The following is a 20295-nucleotide window of genomic DNA, read 5'->3' on the forward strand; positions in this document are numbered from 1 at the left end:
ACAGACAGAATGCAAAGACACAGGATGGAGTGGGTGTGACTGGGGTCTCCTCGCCCTTCCCCAGGTGGGTCCTCTGACACTGGGGGCTGTGGTTTCATCATCTGGGCAGGTGAGCCATATTTTCTGACTGGCTCCTGGGACTTAGGTCTTTCCCCTCTTCACCGCACTCCCACTCCTCCACCCCAAGCTTCAGGCAGTTTCTGGAAAGAGGCAAGACAGATGGGAAGGAGGTTGCACCAAGCATCGCATTTATTAATACTACTGCACTACTTCCTGGCCCTGGAGCCTGCATACTGGCCACTGGTTCCCCAGAGCAGGCCTGGCTGGGGTGTCTGCCAAATGCATGTGCTGCTGACAGACAGGCTGAGCCCGGCTCCCCAATCACCACAGAGCGTTAGAAGAGAGAAGCCCCCACCGTGGCCCCCACCTCCTCCTGTGCTGGTCATGAAGTCCTTGCAGTGGCACTTCCCACAGCTCTGGGCGGGGTGGGTGTGGGCACCGGCCCCGGAGTGGGTCTCTGGATGGAGGAGTGGGGGCCCTCCTTTCTAGGTGTGGGGGGCTGTGCCCCCCCATCTCCCCAGGCTCCTCATTCCGCACAGCCTCCTGGAGAGTCCTGCAATTCCCCTCTCAGGCACCCGAAGGTCTGTGGACCCTCACCTTCAGAGATGGTCTAGCCAATCCTCTTTGCCAAGGGACTACCCCGGCCTCACAGGCCTGGGGCACACGACGGCACCGCCACCCTCACCAGGAGCACTGCAGCACCTCTTGGAGCGTCTTCCGGAGCTCCTGGCTGCGGAAGGCATAGATGAGGGGGTCCACGATGGCATTGCAAATGATGAGGGCCAGGAAGAGGTTGAAGTTCTTGAAGATGCAGCCACAGGTAGGGTGCTGGGGGCAGAGGACGATGAGCAAGAGGTGCAGGAAGAAGGGGCCCCAGCAGAGGAAGAAGACACCCAGCAGGATGGTGAGGGTGGCAGCGCCCTTGAAGCCAAAGCCCTGATGGATTGGGCGCTGCCTCTTCTGGAGCTGGGCGATGCCCCGGGCATGCTGGCAGGCCCGGGCCAGCATGTGGATGTAGAGGATGGCCATGAGGGCCAGCATGGCTATGAAGAAGCCAATGAGACACAGCAGGACGACCGTGTGGTTGTAGTAGGTGATGAAGAGCATGCTGCTGAGGATGCTGGTCACCCAGATGGCTGCAATGATCCGCCACGCCCGGGACAGTGTCACGATGCTGTGGTACCGCAGGGCGTAGAAGATGGAGATGTAGCGGTCCACAGCGATGGCACCCAGGAAGCAGAGGCCGGATACCATGGAGCTGCAGATAAGCACGTCGATGACATTGTCCAGCTGCTGCACCACGGCCGCCCGGGGGGCCAGGGCACCAGCCTCCAGCAGCAACATGACCACCGTCTCCAGCACGTTGCTGACGCTCACCAGCAGGTCGGACACAGCCAGGCAGCAGATGAAGTAGTACATGGGGGAGTGCAGGTTGCGGTTCTTGGCGATGGCGGCCACCACCAGCACGTTCTCCACGAGACTCACCAGCCCCAGGCTGAGAAAGAGCCCATTGGGGATGGACAACTCCAGGCACTGGGAGCCCGTCCGGTTGGGGGACAGCGTGAGGGGGAGGGTGGCTGGGGGCGTGCAGTTAAGGGAACCCAGCAGCCGCCTCTGGGAGCCGAGCACAGCCATCATCCCACAGGGAGCAGGAAGCGGTGCTTGCTTTCGGGGTCCTGCTCAACTCATGGCTCCCCTGGGAAGGGCCTCACACTCCCTCCTTCCCTGGCTGGACAAATATCGGCCCAGGCATGGCCCCAAGCTCATGGGGCCAGCCCTCTGGGCACAGCGTCGCTCTTCTGCTCTCAGTCTGCCTCCCCGCCTGTTTCCTGGGGGTGTGGTTGCCCACAGGCAGACATTTCTAGGCTGCTTGCCTCCTCCTGTCCTGTGGGGACCTCCTGGCTTACCGGGCCACGTTGAGCTGAAGTCCAGGGAAAACAGAGCCTTCCTTGGCATCTTTAAAGTCGTCACGGAGTCCCTCCTCCTGAGGGAGGCCACATGATGGGGGTGTGCTGGGTTGCAGCGAGGTCCGCCACCAGATGGCGCAGGCGGAGCCTGGGCCCGTCAGACCGAGGCAGTCTGGCCTGCACGGTCGGTGCTTAGCCAACCAGTGCTCCAGGCGATGCAAGTGGGGGGTGGGGGTCCTGCAGACCTGCCTGAGACCTCCGACCCTCTTCAGGCCCAACACAAAACCATTACCTCCTCCCTGAAGCCGTCCAATCTTGCCTCAGGAACCCCAACCCCGGCCATAGCCACCCTCCCCCCGACTCATGTTAAAGGCTAGCTGAGGGCAACCCCGCCCCAAGGACTCCCAGCCCCTTCATCTCACTGTGGCTTCTCCCTGGGGGTGGGGTGGGGGGGCTGCCAGTCCTTCCCTGACAGCCCCATTTCCTCTGCAAAAGGTCACCACGGTCGGCCCAGAGCCAGCAACCACTTCAAGGACAGACCTTTATCTGCAGCCTCGTGGCAGCCCCCCAGCACTTTCTCACTGAGGAGTGCATGGTGCTGACGACAAACCCTCTCCTCGGAGGGTGGGGTGGACAGGCTGGCCCCGCCAAGGGGGGAAGTCAGAGGTGGGCCGACGGGGCTGGTATGCTAAAGGCTGGTCTGTCAGGGTCTCTCCTCCTCCTGCCAGACGGGCAAGGCCCACACCTGCCCCATGTCCTCCTCCCTTCCCTTTCCAGGACTCACACGGCCCTCTCCTCTGTGGCTCTGTTGGTGCTGTTTATTGAAGCACATTGTATGTGAGAGAGAGTACACAAGTTACAAACATGCACGTTGGTGCATGCCGCACCCAGCACCCTCAGGACTGCAGCACTCTGTAATCAGTCAATCTAACACGACCACACCAGACTCTCCGGGGCGCCTCCTGCCCAGCAGCCACTCCCTGACCATCGTTTTTGCTGTTTTAGAACCTGATCCGTAGGACTCGGGGCCCTTCCTCACTCAGCACTGAGACACTCTCTTGGCTGCACTCAGTGGTCGGGAAAGCACAGCCCACATGGGCATCTGGGCGACTCCTGTTTGTCACAAACATTGCTGCTGGGTGATGCCACCTGGTCAGAGCCACACTTTCAGCTTTGGTAGATTCAGGGAAACTCTTTTACCTGCTGGTGGACTGTTTGCCTGTTCCTGGCCGAGCACGAGCCCCCCACCCCTATGTAGAGGAACCAGGCACGGGGTGCCCCACTGGTGGACAGCCCCCAAAGGAGAAAAGGGTCCCAGAAGAGGACCACACAAGAGCCACAGCAAGGCCTGTGCTGGGACCTTGGCCCTGAACCAGCCATGCGAGCCTTGGACTCCCCAGGCACCAACCAAGGCCACTGGATGAGTGGCGTCCTGCCTCCAGCTTCCATGTCATTGCTGCCCCATAAATGAGGCCTTTGAGCTGCCTGCGCCTCTCTAGCCCCCAGTTGCCCAGCCTAAGACTTCAAAGGCCGTGAGAACTGGGCCGCCTTTGCCAGGAGCCACAGCCCTCTTCCTGGAGAGGCCTCGCGACTCCCCATCTGGTGCTCACCCGTGGGCGGGGGACAGCAGGACCGCCAAGCTGCAATTGGTCACGGTCCTGGGAACCATCCATGCGAACCCACAGCTAACCCTGCAGCCTGTCCACCACTGCCCCCGGGAGTAAATGAGTGAGGGGAGACAGGAGGGGCGGGGGCCATGGCCACCCCCTCAGAGGACACACCACGTGAGACCATGTGCTGACCGCATGTGGAGGCTGAGCAGGAATCCCAGAACCAGAAAAGGGCTGGGCACACAGAAGCTCGCCCCATGAGGGAGGCTCCTGGGAGCCAGAGACTGAGGTGCCTCTGCCTGCAGAGCTGAGGGGCGCCTACATCCAGTCACAGTCACGCCAGAGCGGTCTGCCTTCAAGGGGTCACCCAAGGGCAGCCACAGGGAATGTGCTGCCAACACGCCTACTCCCCTCCCCCACCCCGCCCCGTAGGAAGATCTCAGGAAGGCCTGGCTCAGAGTTGAGTCGTAGGGTCTTGGTTCAAGAACTATTTTCTTTTGAACTTGGGGGAGGGAGGGGCTTTTGTGCCTGTTCTTTGGTGCTTGTGCTAAAGACCTGAGGTACAGTATGACTTGGTGGGAAAGAGTACAACAGGAATCCATGAGCAACACAAGGTCTGAGTGGTCAGGTGAGACTTTATAGCACAGATGTCTAGATATAAGGGCCCTTGCTGTCTAACTATAGCAGCCAGAGCAACATGGCTAAGCACTGTGTGGGCAGCAGGCCTGGGCCCAGCCTCTGCTTCACTATCCCAGGACCCTGGCTCTTCATCGTAAAGTTGGACTCCTGGTTGCAAGATGGCTGCTGTAGCTCCATACATCACACCCCTACCTAAATGTATTTAAGGTTGAAAGAGGCAGGGCACCAAGCTCTCCCTGCTTGCCTGTCATTTTCAGAGAACAAGCCCCTTCCCAGAAGATCCCCAGCAGACTGTATTATTGGCCAAAGTCCATCACAGGCCACCTTGGTGGGGGCCGTGTGGCTCCTGTCTCTGGAGCTAGGTGTGGATGGTGGGAAGTATAGCTCACAGCATCATGTCTGAAGGGCCCTGTCCTTGCCAGGTGTTCAGGTGCCCCTCACCGGGGAACGGCTGGAGGGTGAGCTCACGTCACTAGGATGCCTTGGACTTCCTAGAAGACGGGTGATGGACAAGACTTGGGTGGATGTTGATGGGAGATGACTGGGTCACACCTGTCACCACACTGACTGGCCTGGGGCCCAGATGCTGCCCTAGAGCACACAGGCAGCCTCTGTGGGCAGAGGTCAGGTCTGGGAGGGTGCTCAGTAGACAAGAGTACCCAGTGGGACTCACAACCTCAGTGGCCTGGATCCTTCCAGCACCACACAGTGTCCTCAGTCACGGGTGGCCTGTGTGGTTCTGAGCTGTCACTCAAGAGTGCTAGGACACATCCTGGATGAAGCATCTTGGTCTTCATCCTCTCCACCCCTCAGTCCATTTGCCCCCAGATCAAGTGCCCCCCAGTCTCTGCCTCATTCACTCCCCAGAGCCGCCAGGACGAGCAATCTTCCCAAGACACATCTCTCGGCTTCCACACCCACCCGCGTCCCCTGAAGCCAGTGTGGACTCTGGCCCTGTGATGCCCCGGGGCAGCAGGGCAGTGGCGGCAAGGTCCTGCCCGTGAGGGCAGCTGGGGGCGGTGACTGCAGCCCTGGGAAAGAAGAGTTCACGCGGCATAGTGCTACCCTCGTAGTTTATAGAAGAGCAGAGTAGGCGGCGACCTGGCCGATCCAACCAGAACAGAACCCGGAGCACGACTTTGCAGCGCTGGGGCATGCGCCCTGCTGGACTCAGTCCCACTCCCCGTCGCCCTCGGGGTGCTCCTCAGGCAGCACCTCCAGGTCGTGGAAGTGGAAGTTGGCCATCATGTCCCGCACGGCCAGCATCAGTCTGTTCAGGCCCTGGTCACGGTGCAAACCCCCGGGCCCCCCGTCCTCTGGTCGCTCCCCCTGTGGAAACAAGACCTGTCTGAGCCAGGCCTCCAGGCCCAACGCCCGGTCTCAGGCTGGTGCCCTGTGGGCTGACGCCACGTACCTCCACGGTGTAGTTTGGCAGCAGTGAGCGGAAGAAGAGGGCAATGGTGTTTCCATGGCTGACAGGGCTGAGCCTGCAGGAGGGAGTCAGGATGGTCAGAAAGGCCCAATGGGCCGGGAGGGCAGCCCCAATGGAGGCTGGGGCCTGAGAGGAAAAGGCATCCAGAGCAGGGTTGGCCCTTTGGAATGAGGCTGGTTGAGCAGAGTGCAAAGTGGGGCCACTGCAGCCGAGCCCCACTGCATCTTGAGAAAAGCTGTGTTTCCAAGTGTCCTTCCCTCCAAATTGTGCAGTGAGAGACGATGCTAGCAACTGTGTCTCAGGGGCCTCCTGCACTTTCTGGGCATCTGGAGCCAGGATGGCCCCCAACTGTCCTTAGTGGGACCATATCCCACATGCCAGTTGGTTTTGAGCCTTCTGATACTCATCATTAATAATTTTCATCTTAACCCACTGACATTTTAACTGGAGACTGTATTTCCTTATGAACGTGTACCCTAAGTTTTATACTTCAACAGAGGTAAAAAAGACTTGGCTCTAGAAAATACATCTGCCTGAGCCCTGGACGTGAGAAAGTCTGCCTGAGTCTCCGAGGCTGGGGACTGTGAGGTGGGCTCTGCGTGAAGTGAAGCACTTACTCACTCGGTGCTAAAGGCCATAAGGAAAGGGAAAAAAGCCTGTCTCCGACACGACTCTGGAGCAGCCTGGACAATCGGGCCTTGGGGCCTCCTTCCCAGCCTCTGGCTGTGCCAGATGCTTCTCCCTGGGGCCCTGAATGGGTTGAGGCTCCCACGGGAAACCAGCTGCCCCTCACACCCCAGGCTCACGGCTGTCTCCTCTAGGTTCTTGCACCAGTTCTACAGAGAACTGAACAGAGAACTCTACAGAGACTACATTTACTCCTGGATTCAATACCCACATCCCATTGTATCCACCACCTGCTCCAGAACCTGACAGAGAAACGGCCTTGGGTGGACAGATACGTGAAAACACACGGCCTGCAGAGGCTGACTGTTTTTCTGAGCCCCTTGGAGCCCCAGCACTGACCTCGAAGCAGTGCAAGCCCAGGAACAAAGCAAGAAGTACCTCTCTGGTCTGACATAGGAGTAGATGGTGTCCAGGGGGGGCAGAGGGTCGAAGCCCAACACAGACTGTGTGGTCACATCCTACAGAAAAGGACAAAGAGCACGGGCTGCTTTCAACTGATGACTCTGGACCAGACATTTCTGTGGGGAGTGGACCACGTTCCCTGTCGGGGAAGTCGGGGGTGGGGGGGGCAGCTTCCTCCACCAGGACACTCAGCCTGTCCGCTCTGAGGATCAGGGTGAACCCAGGACAAGCACATGTGTGGGGATCACGGGGCCTCCACTCACAGGTGCTGTGACTCCCCCCAAATGTCAGGGCTGCTGGCTACAGGCCGTGGGCCCTGAGCTGCCAGGTCACCGCTCTGTACCCCGTAAGATCACGGAAGCTGCAGGCACAGCTCTGCCTCTCAGGAGGCTCTGCATGGACCATGACCTGGGGGCAGAGCTCCTGGAGGGACAGAGCCTGCGGTCAGCCCACTCCTTACCGGCGGCAGGGCAGCCACGGCCTCCTTGATCTCAGATAGGACCACATGTCGGTGGATGTTCCTGGGCGCCCGCTGGTACAGCACCTTGCGCCTGGGGCCAGGAGATAAGGGTGGCGCTGCAGGAGGCCACAGCCCCGCGAGACAGGCTGGTCCTCCACAATGCCCACTCCCACGCCCCAGCTCACCTGCTCTCACACGCCTCCACGGCAGGGTCCCCGGCGTCCACCGCCTGTAGAACCCTGTGCACATTCTCCTCCAGCCAGCTCATGGTGGCTGGCTCCTTCCAAAGGAAGTGTGACCTCCCCAGGTACAGGCTCACCAGCTGGCTCAGGGCGGGCGGCTGGCTGTGGGCAGTGGGGACTGTGAGACCCCATGGGCTGGCTCCACAGGCCCACTGGTGCTCTGGGGGTCCCAGGCTGTTGGCAACCTGGAGCAGAAGGAGGCTGCCCCGAGGGGGCTGCTGCCCCAGGATATGGCCCCCAGGGTGGGGCACCCAGGCGTTTCCTTCTGTGCAGCGAGCACCCTTACTAAGAACAAGTTCCCCAATGACAGCATAAACACTCGGAGAACGTGTGCACCTGTGGACATAGACCTGACGACCCGCCTTGGTGTCCTGACCAGCCTTGAGGTGCCTGGCTTCCATGTCACAGGTTTTTCTTCATTTATTATGAGAAATTTTAAAAGGCAGCAGGTGGCAACACAGGCATCTGGACCACATGCACAGCTACAGCAACACTATGCTTGGCCAGCAGACATGCTGTGATGGCCCCAGGTGGACACCGGGTGGTTGCTCCCCAGGCCCCAGGCATCTCCCGTCTGTACCTGATCTCGGCGTCGGGTCCGAAGAAGTGGTGCGTGGCCACGGTGGCGTCGGGGCGCACACTGCAGTACTCGAGCAGGGGCATGAGCACTGTGGGGGAGCAGAGCGGCACCCTGAGGGCCTGAGGCCGAGGAGGCTCACCCAGGACTCCAGAGCACGTGCGCTGGACGCTGTCATCAGAGACCCTCCCCCAGCGTTCTCTCTGGGACGGGCAACACTACTGCTGCCCGCCTGCCCAATGAGGCTTCCCTATGAAGCGGGTGACCTCCCTGTGCAGGGGTCTCAACGGGGCAGGGTCAGCTCCCCTCAGACTCGGTCAGGCAACCCCACGTGTGGATGGAGCCAGCTCGAGATGAGCAGAAGGCCCCGAGCAACCAGGCCACCCACAGGCAGGCTCGCCACCAGGGAGGGAGCCCCTCGGGAGCTACATACAGTACAGGACCGCAACCCTACCAGGGCCTGATGGAGCGGCAGGCCCTGTTCCCATCCACACAGCCAGACTTCAGGGGCCCATGGAAACCGGCAGGTCATCAGAGAGAACCCAGGGCAACCCTGACCCCGAGCTCCTCACCCAGGAAAAACTGGGTCCTCAGGACAAGGACAGACACCCTGCTTCCCATCACACCCAGCCTAGTGCCCTCTCCCTGGAAGCATGCACTTCAGGTGACAAGTTCTGCTAGAACTGTCAATATCTGAAGATGCCCTACGCCCCGCAGATGCTCCGAGAGCACAGCTGGCTTTCAGATGCATCATCGGGAGCTGGGCCAGCGTGGGACCCACTCGTGCCTGTGGCTGCAGGGCACACACACCTCCAGGGAACATGGTGAGCGCCTGCTGGATCCGGACACAGGCCTCCTCCCTCGCGGAGCTCACCTCCTGCTCGGAGAGGTCTGCCTGCTGACTCAGCAGGAAATAGGCCAGCGGCACAGAGAAGGCAAAGTTTGGGAGCTGGGAGAGGTTCCGATGGGCCTACAAGGGGAAGGGGAAGTTTGGGGGCTTCAAGGTGATGCTCACGGGCACATGGCTTCCATGGGCAAGCTGTCCCTTCCTCTGTGCAGAAGGGCAAATAAAAAGACCCGGGTATGGGGACAGAGGCAGGCCAGGTAGGCGAGAAAAGGCCAGATGTCCACCTTCCCAAGGCTCAGGGTCATCTGGGCAGTGGAACTGCCCCCCACCTCCACAGCTGCTGACCTCCCGGCCCTCACCGCCCTGCCCATGGGCACATGGCAGAACACACATGATGTATGATGCTCTGTGAGGATGAAGCCACGGTCTCACCCCAAACATTCAGGGGCAGCCCCTGCAGCTGCGTTCCTGTGACCTCAGGAACTTGTGTGAAATAGACCCCATGGGCGGGGATCCTCGCCCAACTACACCACAGACCCAGAGTTCAAAAGGATCGATGTAGTTAGCCTTCAATTATACACCAACAGGTGCTATGAGGAAGTTCAAAGAGCACTAACAGCTGTCACCTCCTGCCTCTACCCACTCCTGACTCGAGGTGTCCCCCAAGACAGCACCACCCAACAGGAGCATACCATCAGTATACAGTTTCTAGCAGCAAATTAAAGAAAACGGGTGAAATTGATGCTAAAACCTTACATGTAACCTAGCACACCTAACACAGCAACACTTGCATGTGAAACCACCGTGAAGGTTATCAATGGGACTGCTGGTGTCCTCACTCCTGCTGGGTCTCAGACCCCTCCGGCACCAATGTGTCCAGGAGTCCGATGGCCGTCCCCTCCCCCAGGCCTTCTCTGCGCTTGCTCTCACCTGTAAGCAGGTGGCGAGGCAGGGAGAGGCAGGAGCCCTAGGGTCTGCCCCAGAGCCTCCCTGGAGGCTCCACCCCACCTGGCCTGTGCTCACACCCACCTCCCACTCATGGAACAGGCGGATCAAGTACTCGTAGCTCCGCGCTCGTAAGGCCAGGTGGTCTATCAGCAGCAGCATGCACAGGGGGTCCTCGTCCGGCTCCAGGCTTCCGGGGGGAGGCAGCATGGTGAGCAGGGCAGGCAGAGGGAGACAAAACCCAGAGTGGGCTGGCGCAGACGTCCACGGGCCACAGACCCGGGCCGGGGAGCAGCGGCAGCCCCTACCTGAGGATGAGCTTGCAGTACTCCAGCGCCGTGCGTGGGCAGCCCCGCTTCTCCAGGAAGCTCATCTGCTTGTAGAGGGCCAGGTAGAAGCTCCTAGACCCAAGACAGTTCCTCGTGAATGAGCGCGGCAGCAGGCCGCACCACACGTCGCCCGGCACCTCATCCGACACCGTGTCCACCCTCTGCCCGCGGGCTTCGCTGGCATATCCCGTGTGGCCTAATCAGCGCCAATGTTCGCCAGGGTCCTGTCTGCAGAGAAGGTGACTCTGCTTGTTGTCTGCAGTCACGTGTGGGAGCACGGACAGAAAACCAAGCTGGTATGTTAGTGGAGACCTCCATCTTCTCAGGCTTTCTCTTAAAAATAACTCTCGTTTAAGGGAAGAGACTTAACACCTCCTACTGTAATCACCATCTTCATTTATCCTCAAATTTCATCTGTTACCACTGTCCTGTTAATGCCTGCTAATGCCAAGAATGTCAGTGTTCTCAGAGAGTTTCACTGGAGAGAGAGCTCACACAGCTAGATGCAAGGGAGAAAGTTCAGGACTGGCCCTCTGCTCTGGGGCCCAGCACAGCCCCCAGTTGGGGGGACACAGCCCATGTAGGACACAACAGGAGGGTGGAGAAGGAGCCCGGGTTGTAGAGCCTGCCCACGTGTGCTGGGGCCTGAGGCAGAGGCCCAGGAGGGAGGCCGCGCTGCTGAGCGGGGGCTTCGGGGGAGGGGCACCTGCAGGAAGAGGGTCCCACATGCGCGTGTGACCAACCACTGCACGTGAACATGATGACTGCGATCGCAGTGCCGGCATGCACGCCTGCCCACAGGCGTTCTAGAGGATCCTGAGTCCAGACAAAAGAGGAAGTATGACTGCAGGTCCCATGTGGTGAGATGGCTGATGGTTTCTGTCCTATTGCCCACAAGTGTCAACCCCAGGCTGGCTGGTTCTGTTCATCCCTGGGCCCAGCCCTCCTGCATCCAAGCTTTAAACACAGTGAGATACCCTAGGATCCCAGTGGTGCCCCTCACAGACTGTCCAGCCCTCATGTCGTGATGCCTACGACTCCTGCAAGGGAACACTGTGTGGCCCACAAATACCTGGGCGGTCGGCTCACCTGTTCTCAGGCCTGCGGTAGTCCAGCCGGCAGGTCCCGCTGGTGAGGCTGAACAAGGGGTGGAAGGCACACTCCATGCTGTACAGCGCACGCTCTGCCGGCCAACAGACACACAGTGGGCGTCAGTCACACTCAAAAGGGAGGCATGACCTGGCCACACCCCTCAAGAAACCCAGGCACCCCCAGGGACCAACTCCCAGGAGCCAGGGTGGGAACCGGCTGGGAGAATGAATGAAGGGATGAAACGCTGACATAGGGCTCACAGAGGTAAACCTTGAGGACATCGTGATAAATGAAAGAAGCCAGACGGAGACATGGGGGTCGTGATTCTATTTACAGGGCAGTCCAGAGACAGAGGGCGGACTGGTGGTTGCCGGGGTGGGGTAGGGGAGGTGACAGCTAATGGTCAAGGTTCTTTGTCACCCCATGGGAATGATCCAGAATCAGCAGGGGTGTGGCTGAACAGTTGTATGTACACTAGATCCATAAAGCTGTATTTACAGAGCATCCCCACCTATATGCAGGCAGGCGCTGGCTGCTGGCCGGCCTTACCCACGAGGTCGCGTGCCGTCTCCTGGTCCTCCTGAAAGCGGCATGCATCGCTGAGCTGCAGGAGCGAGTCCACGTGGTAGGGGCTCGACTGCAGCAGAACCTACAGTGCGGGGGGGGGGGGGGGGTGCGCGCTGACAAGATTACACCCAGGCAGGCCCTGGGCCTCTGGATGCCCCCAGGACCACACCAGGGCACCCACGCACCACAATGTTGTTGGGCTCCATGGACTCGACGGCGGCCAGGAACTTGTGCTGCGTCTGCTGGTACTCCTCGCTGTGCTCAAAGGCGAAGGCCGAGCGGCCTTTTCTGGACTCCAGCAGCCGCATCGACAGACCTGGGGTGGGGGCTGCCCACGTTAGGATGCCCAGAGCTGACTGCCCACAGCTCAGGCCAAACCTCCGACGCGCCTTCTACCCTTTCTCCCCTCAGGAACGTGGACAACAGGGGGACATGCAGAGCCCGCCTGCCTCACCCAACCTAGTCAGCCCCGGACATGATCTGCTTAGTCAGGATCCAGATGCGACCCCCAAGGCAACAGGGACTGCTAAGTCATGACACCCTCTGCTCCTATGCTGACGCTGGGCGCCGGATCCAGGGTCTGAGAAGCCTGACAACTTCATCTCCTTCAGCACCTTTGTGAGACCTGTCAGGGTCTCAGGATGCCCTTAGCCACAGTCTCTGACAGTCTACTCCAGCCCAACAGGACCCCATGGCAATGCCTACCCCTCTGCCTACACTCAGGGGCCACTGTTGGGAATGTGGGAGGGAAGGGCAAGGGGGATGAGGCACCCACCAGGTCCTCACTGGGCACAAGGGGTCTCGCAGGGCCCCCCAGGCCCCAGGGTGCACCCATCCTTCACGCTACACAGCCAAGCCCCCAGCAGGGCACTACCCCACATCCAAACCTTTCTGCTCTGCTACTGTTCTTTGAATTCTGTGCACTTGAGAGTTTGCAACAGAACACAGAACAGCACAGTTTAAGAATGATCTTGCTGGGTTCCTGTGGGGCAGGACCCACAGCACAAAGGGAGAAGGTGGAGAAAAGCAGATTACTACACGGCTGAGAAGACAGACAGTGGGTGGGGTGTGAGCCCAGACGCTGGAGCCCCCGGCGGCACATGCACACACAGTGGCCCCACTCCCTCACCTGGTTTGGTGTACCGGGGCCACGTGCTCTTCGGGGTGGTCAGCCATGTACACTTGGGGTACATGCGCTGTCTCTGCCGCGGCCTGGGGAGAATGGACAGGGCATGGCTTTACCTCAGAGGGCAAGGACAGCATATAAACTGCCTGGACAATAGCCGTCAGGCTGCCAGATGGGACTGCAGACTGTGATCCAAAAAACCAAACCACACATGGAGAGGTTAAGAAAAACAAGAAACTCGGGCTAGTGAAGCAGCAGGAAAGGTAAAAAAGCAGCACAAGGTGGAATCTAACGTGAAGACGACAAGGAGAGAGGGAGCCTGCAACAACCTGCAGATGCGCTGGCCTCCCTGGACGACGACCCGCTGAGCAGGGGCCACCGACAAACCCCAGAAGGATGAGGCATCGGTGTTCGAACACCAGCACACTTCTGGAGAAAGAAAGCCAGGCACGCACACACACATGAGCACGAGTGGGCCGTGGCCCGGTTCCCTCCTGAGCCTTTCCCCAACCTCTTATAGGGGGTGTTCTCTGCTGCAGGCGGCAGCCCCTCCCCTCAGCCATGGTCATACCAAAGGCTTTCTCCTCTATGACTGAACTGAGCAGCAGTGGCCTAGTGGACTCGTCAATATTTCTCTGTATAATTCTTTGATTATCTGAATTATTTCATCAAGAAAAAAAAATGAGTAAGAATCTGGATTGGGTGAGGAATGGGATGAAAAAGTATGCCCCTTCTACCAACAGGGAAGTAAAAAACTGGGACTTCCCTGGTGGTCCAGTGGTTCAGGATCTGCCTTCCAATGCAGGGGATGCGTCTGATCCCTGCTCGGGGAACTAAGATCCCACATGTCGCAGGACAACCAGGCCTGCATGTCACAACTGCTGAGCTTCCCCGCTCTGGAGCCCATGGTCTACAACCAAAGAGCCAGCATTCCACAATGAAGATCCTGCATGTCACAACTAAGACCCAATGTGGCCAAATAAATTTTTAAAAATTGCACTTACTCCAAAAAAAAAAGAAAGTAAAAAACTACAGAAGAAAACACAACTCTTTAAGAAAACAGTGGTCAAAACCTGGAGGAAACTGAAATGTGGGATGGTTCTGGGTGATTGGTAAGGTGTACAAAGGAGAATTAACCAGATGCTCAGAACTGTCTAGGAATCCGAGGGAAGGTCCAGCCCTGCAGGGGGCTGCCAGGCAGGAGAGGCTGCCCTGGGAGGTGGTGCACCAAGGCGGGGCAGACACTAGCAGCAGAGAAGGTGAGGCACACAGGGCACAGGGAGGTCCCGAGATGGCCAGAGATGCAAAGGGTCAGGGGCCCAGGAGAGACCACAGCTTCTCAGGGGAGCCTGTACACAGGACTTAAGTGTTTAAAGAAGTAAATGGGATAAAAACTAGTTTACCACTGAAAACATAAATGCAGAGCTATTAAATACTAGTATACTAACAACTGTAATTTGCACAGAAATACGATCAGGCAAACATGTAAAGATGTGGTACAGAACGACCAGGCAGATGGCAAACAGGACGCGAGGAAGCAGGGTGTAAGGTCCAGCCCAGGGGAGCCCAAGTGAAAAAGATGAACATTTTGAGTTAAAAACGTTCTTCCTTAATATTACAAAAAAGAAGACAAAGTCAGAGACCCCTGTGTCCTGAATAACTGAACACCAAAAATAAAAGCAAATTATAAAGCAAACACAATGAGAAACTCAATGGCTCAGATTCCGTGCTTCCACTGCAGGGGTCATGGGTTTGACTCCTGGCTGGGGAACCAAGATCCCTCATGGTGAGCAACAAGGCCAAGAAAACCCAAACCAACAAAACTCAACATATGACTATTTTTCATCTTGTTATCAGGACAGGCTTTAAAGCCTCCCATGCCTGCCATGGATGGGAGCAGGAAGCCACACCCAGACGGGGGGTGGGGGTTCAACTCTCAAGAGGGCAGCGGGTGGCACCCCCACATCAAGTGCCAGCAGGGGCTGCAGTCAAACACACCCCAGCATCCGTGCCCTGGTATACGGTGCCCAGGGCTCAGCCGTGCAAACCAGGTACATTAAAGACAGCAGAACCCGCAGGCCCAGGACGCACAGCAGACAGCTGGCCTGGAGCTGCTGGAATAAGCGGCTATTTTGCACAGAAGCACTGAGTCCTACAATCAGAAACACATGCGCTTGAAAAGATAAAGCCTGGGCCGAGGGAAAGCTCCCTCAATTGGGGCTGGGCCTGCAAGGGAGTGCCGGGCAGGAAAGCCCCTGCCATGGGAGCCTGGGATCGCAGTGCTCTGGGCTCTCCCATAGCCTTGGACACACAGCTGCGGCCACAGAACCCACTTCACAAAGATCAGACTTCTGTCAGAACCCGAACTCCAGGTCAGAGTTGCTCTCGACTGCAAAGCAAAAATGCATCTGGCTGAGATTTCAAGGCTTTGTAAAACTAGGACCCTGGTGGGCAGCGGCGGTGAGGGACGGAGCCCGACTCCCATGGGCAAGGCCGCATGACTTCTCCCCAACTCCCCTCAGGCCCTGGGACTCCGCTTGTCACTGTGGCTCTAAAGCCCCTCTCCTCCCTCCTCGGCGAGAACACAGCAGTGGTCTTACCTCTGTTCCCCAAGGACGGCTCTGGCACCAAAATATCTTTTCAGTTCTGTGTCTGGATTCAAGTGTCTAGAGAATTGAAAATTTTAGAGAAAAAAATGAAGATGAGTGCTCTGACAACAATCCTGGGAATGTCAGAAAGTCACATGAGAACTCAACAGGAAAAATTGCTCCCCTGCCAGCTGGCCTTCTCTGCAACCACACAGCCCGTGACCAAGCTGGCCACCACTTGCTGGGCATGAGATTGAAGGGTCTTCCCTGCCTTAGGAAGGAAGGAGGCCACAGTTGGCAGTAGGGACAGGAGCTGAGGAGGTCATATACTCCGAATGTTCCCAGGCACACAGAGCTAGAGAAAGGTCCTGACAGGTCAGCACCGTCCATTTCCTCTCCTCACTCGGCGAGGCCGCACCTGTGCTCCACGTACAGGACGTGCTTCTTGGTGCTCAGGGGGGGCGGGCCCGGGCGGCTGGCACCGCTGGCATCCTCAATCCTCTCCAGGATGCGGTCAATGTCCTCCAGGCCATTCTCCTGAGAGTCCCAAATGACACACATCACCACACGGAGCAATCAATGGCAAAATCTACTCTCACTAAAAGCAAGTATTATATCGTGTCTCCTTCCTGAAAGACAGTCCAATCCGAACACCATGTACTGCAGTTACAGTGAGGAAAAAGGAGAGGTGTGTCGTAAGATGGACAGTCAGAACCATGGACCAGGAAGGGACTCAGTCTGCACTGATTCAGATGTTTGATGGACAGCACAGACGGCTCCAAGCCTCTGGGATCTAAGTGAACAAGTTAGCTAATTTCCCCCAACCTCTGAATAGTCAACAAAATATCAAGTAACACTGGCCTGTTTTCAACACCACCTCAAGAAACAGAAAAGAACAGAGAGGAAATCTGCCAGCTGTACATACCGAGGTTTCTCCTGCGTTTTTCTTATTTTTCTGTTTTCTTTTCTTCTTGCGGAGTTTGCTACTTGCATTGGACTAACGAAAGAAGCACATTTCACTCAATGCAGAGGGACGAGGACATCTTAAACCCAAGAACTAGCTGGAGCGGAGTCAGCTGAGGGGAACATGGCAGCAGGCCTGTCGTCTAGCTGCCCACCTTCTGAATCCCCTAGGAACACACCCACTTCTCTCCAGCAGCTGACCCTCCCCCAGTCTCCCTGACTCGGGTCACACCCCACCTTTCTTAGGTGTTCCTGACAACTCATGGGCTCTGGACCACACACACCCACCTGCCCTCTGCTGCCGTGCCTCACTGTGTCAGCCACTCCCCACCGCGTTCAGCAGGCCCCCCCATTTGCAGGCCCCCTGCCTCAAGATCTCTCGTGCCTTCACCTGGCCACCACTTTCCATCAGTGCAAAGGTCCTCAAGGATGCCCCCCAACACCCCAAGACCCGTCGGGTGCCCAGCTGCACCAGAGGTCCCTCGAGGGCACAGATGGGCCTGCAGTGAGCACTTGCCAGGTGAATGATGAGGGGCCTCCTATGGGGACCCCTTCTCGTCCAACCCTAACCTAGCCTATGTGTTTCTTCACGGAGCATCCACCCAGTCGCAAACAACACACCCAGAAAGCGGGAGGCAGGCCCTGTGCCAGGGAGATGTGCCTAGGGGTCCCTGCTTGTGGCCCTTCCCCAGCCACCACTAGTCTCGAGGAGTCCATGCAAGTCTGATCATGGCTCCCAAGGCAATCCAGGCAGCCGGGCAAGTCACAGACCAGCCCTCAGAGCACGCCGGGGGGATGGAGGGTGGGCCACACCTGCTCTGAGGGAACCGCCATGTCTGCCGCGTTGCCACCCCTGGTGGACTCTGAGTGCCCGCTCTGGGCCCTCCTCTTGTTCCCTGACACCACAGCGTCGAGCAGACAGTCCGTCCTCTCCCCGTTTACCCCAGGTGCCTCATCAAGGTCCTCGATGTTTATCTGGAAACACAGATTGGGGAGCAAGGGCGTTAGGGCTGAGTCTTAGTCACCAATTACAAAGATGAACCTGAGACACACATGTCTTGGAGGGGCGGGCGCATGTCAGGTCACTGAGGTTGCAAAGAGGAGGACCATGAACATCACTGGCCTAGGGTCCCTAGAGAACGCTAGGATGCCATGTGGCCACGTCATCTGTGCTCAGCAGTGACAAGTGTTCCCCCTCTGAGCACCACTCCAGAGAGACGGTTTGCAAACATACTCGCTCAGCTAACGCCTCACTGCTCCCTTTTCCCACCTGGACTCCAGCCAACCAGTCTACACTGGCAGACAGGACCAGTGCTGGGGAGAAGGTGGGCGACATGCGCGAGTTAAGGTTGGGACCTCAGTTGGTAGTGAACAGGGATAAGCCACAAGCACACACGCATGCAAACCTCAGGGACCTGATGCTGGACGGTAGGTCCCGGAAGACGCACACCCGACGCACACCCTCGCTCTCGAGAGGGGCGGGGACAAGTCATGGGACAAGTTCTGGCCCTGGCCCTCCAGCCAGTAAACAAACCAACAAGCCAGAGGCAACGCAGCAGCAACCAGGCTCCACGAGCCAGATCTGAGGGGCCCACGTTGCTTTGCTGAGGTCCAAAAGTAGAGAAATGAAACCACATTTGATTCAGAACATCCAAAAAACATAAAGCTCAAAAAATAAAAAATAAAATCCACTCTAACCCCAGAGCCCTAAGATGATTTCAAAACAAAACTGGGACAACGTCCTCAGCGACCGTGCACTGCCTGCTCCCACAGGCCCACGCTCCCAAGGAAGGTCTCAGGGAGGGACACACGCCTGTCTGGGTGCCCTGGTTTCCTGTCTTCAGCAGTAGAGGTTCCTGTGGGGCAGGGACAAAGTGTGAGGCTGTGTGATGGCTGCCTGTCCCTCAAATTCACAGCTCTTCCTCTGTAATGACTGGAAACAGGGAGTGGTGGGGGCGGAGGGCTGCTCCCCACAACAGCGCCACAAAGGGAGGAAGTACAGGAAGGGTCTTGTGATATTTCTTCTCTGTGGCAGGGGTCCTGGAGGAATGGCCCGCACATTTTGGCCAGGATTCTGCACCTCCAGGAAGTTAGGGACTGGTTCTTTTAAGTCCTGCTCACTTTCTTCAAACAAAGCCTCATTTTTGAGCCCCCTTTGGAAGCTCTGAGAAAGTTTTGAGAAATTTCAATTAATAACAAGCTCCATGCCAAGGTCAACTTCCCTGGAAAGAAAATCTCTGACTGTGCACGCAGGACACAAGGGCTCTGCACACCGGCAGCTTCACTGCTACCCACACTGGCCAGTGCCGGCCCGGCACCTCTGTCCAGCACCCTGATGTGTCTGACTCGCTGTCCAGAAGCCTCCGGGTTGGTCATCAGCTTCAAGGTCCCAAATGAATGCCAACTTCCAGAGGCTCTTGTCTGCTGCTGGTGTGCACTCTGGGGTCCACAGTGCGACAGGGCACAAAGCACACTAATAGGGAGGACGCGGGAGGGGCTGGATCTCTGTTGGGAGTAGGAAGCTTTTTATTAAAACTCTTGAAATGAACGTACAGGACAAGTTTTGGAGGAGGTGTGTGATACAAACTCTGGTTGAGAGACAAGGCCCTTCCGTGACCCCAGAAACACGGGCCACAGTACACCCCGGCTGGCGGCTAGCTCTCCCGCTCAGGCCGCCGAATCCTAGGCTTTTCACCACTATGACTTTGCCTGTCCCAGGACGCTGCACCCACAGGTCAGTGTCTTCTTGTGTCTAGTCCCACACTGTACGGCTTCTGAGGGTCGTCTCATTCTTTTTCTAAAAAATTTATTTACTTTTGGCTGCGCTGGCTCTTCGTTGCTGCACGAGGGCTTTTTCTAGGTATGGTGCTTGAGCTTCTCATTGCTGGAGCTTCTTTTGTTGTGGAGAATGGGCTCTACAGTGAGTGAGCTTCTGCAGTTGTGGTGCCTGGGCTTACATGACCCTTGGCATGTGGCATCTTCCTAGACCAAGAAGCAAACCCATGTCCTCGTGCTCAATGCACAAAGAACTTCATGACAACATTCACAGAAAGAAAAATAAAAAAATATCAAAACCCCATTAGGTAAAATAAAGAGTAAGAAGAGGCAAACAGCCAATTACTTTTAAGAGATTTTAACACTAAAAAACATTGTGTACTTACCCTAATATTTACCATATCCAGCACTCCTCATTCCGCCACATACATCCACATTACCAGTTGGTATCATTTATCTTCAAAATGAAGTTTCCTTTAACATTTCTTTTAGTGTAGGCCTTATGGCAATGATTTTTCTCAGTTTTTGTGTTTATGAAAGTATCTTTACTTCACAATCATTAATGATAAACATTTCACTGGATATAGAATGCACTTTAAGGATGCTGACCCACTCTGAGTCAGAGTCAGTAATTGCTTTCCTATAGACAACCTCTCTCTTACTTCCAGCTTCTTTTATGACTTTTCTTCACCATGGGTTTTTAGCAATTATGATTTAAACTGTTGCTAAATCATATCTCACTTGGAGTCTGTTGAACCTTTTGGATCTATGGGGTTTTCTTCTGTGTCAAATTTGAGACTTTTTATACCACAATTTCATCGATGGCTTTTTCTGCAGAACCCCTCCCGCTCTGCTCCTCCAATTACAGATATTAAACAACCTGATACTGCTCTACAAAGTACTGAGACTAATTTTTCCCAGCATGTTCCCCCTTTCTGGATCATTGGATGGGTTTTTTTTGCTCTTACTTCAAGATCATTGATCTTTTCTTCTCAATTATCTAATCTGCTACTCAGATCATTGAGTTAGTTATTCATTCTAGATAGT

At 56.8% G+C, this 20295-nt stretch overlaps 2 protein-coding genes and 1 long non-coding RNA gene across 3 annotated transcripts in view; 1 reads left to right on the forward strand and 2 right to left on the reverse strand.

Moving 5' to 3' along the window:
• LOC145513046 (uncharacterized) lies at positions 1-14601 on the forward strand. The gene is made up of 2 exons (XR_014059076.1): positions 1-64; positions 12208-14601. It is a non-coding gene; the product is annotated as an uncharacterized LOC145513046 (long non-coding RNA).
• On the reverse strand, positions 663-1698 carry MC1R (melanocortin 1 receptor). Its single transcript, XM_081508129.1, has one exon. The coding sequence runs from the start codon at positions 1696-1698 to the stop codon at positions 742-744; it is 957 nt and encodes a 318-aa protein (XP_081364255.1). The 3' UTR covers positions 663-741.
• TCF25 (TCF25 ribosome quality control complex subunit) overlaps positions 5273-20295 on the reverse strand; it is a 20385-nt gene continuing 5362 nt past the window's right edge. The window contains exons 2-18 of the mRNA XM_081508081.1: positions 17287-17448; positions 16436-16507; positions 15929-16047; positions 15523-15588; positions 12926-13008; positions 11982-12112; positions 11779-11878; positions 11227-11320; positions 10117-10209; positions 9893-9998; positions 8827-8986; positions 8020-8107; positions 7383-7541; positions 7198-7288; positions 6714-6793; positions 5631-5703; positions 5273-5545 (exon numbers count right to left, since the gene is read on the reverse strand). Coding sequence (XP_081364207.1) covers positions 5387-5545; positions 5631-5703; positions 6714-6793; positions 7198-7288; positions 7383-7541; positions 8020-8107; positions 8827-8986; positions 9893-9998; positions 10117-10209; positions 11227-11320; positions 11779-11878; positions 11982-12112; positions 12926-13008; positions 15523-15588; positions 15929-16047; positions 16436-16507; positions 17287-17448 — 1836 coding nt within the window. The 3' untranslated portion in view covers positions 5273-5386. The remainder of the gene's footprint in view (positions 5546-5630; positions 5704-6713; positions 6794-7197; positions 7289-7382; positions 7542-8019; positions 8108-8826; positions 8987-9892; positions 9999-10116; positions 10210-11226; positions 11321-11778; positions 11879-11981; positions 12113-12925; positions 13009-15522; positions 15589-15928; positions 16048-16435; positions 16508-17286; positions 17449-20295) is intronic.

This window comes from Giraffa tippelskirchi, chromosome 7 (genome assembly GCF_054371585.1).
Source record: "Giraffa tippelskirchi isolate mGirTip1 chromosome 7, T2T-mGirTip1v1.2.pri, whole genome shotgun sequence".
NCBI classification, from domain to species: Eukaryota; Metazoa; Chordata; class Mammalia; order Artiodactyla; family Giraffidae; genus Giraffa; species Giraffa tippelskirchi.

Coding starts and splice junctions, on each gene's coding strand:
- MC1R (XM_081508129.1), bottom strand. CDS start 1,698: ATGATGGCTGTGCTCGGCTCCCAGAGGCGGCTGCTGGGTTCCCTTAAC.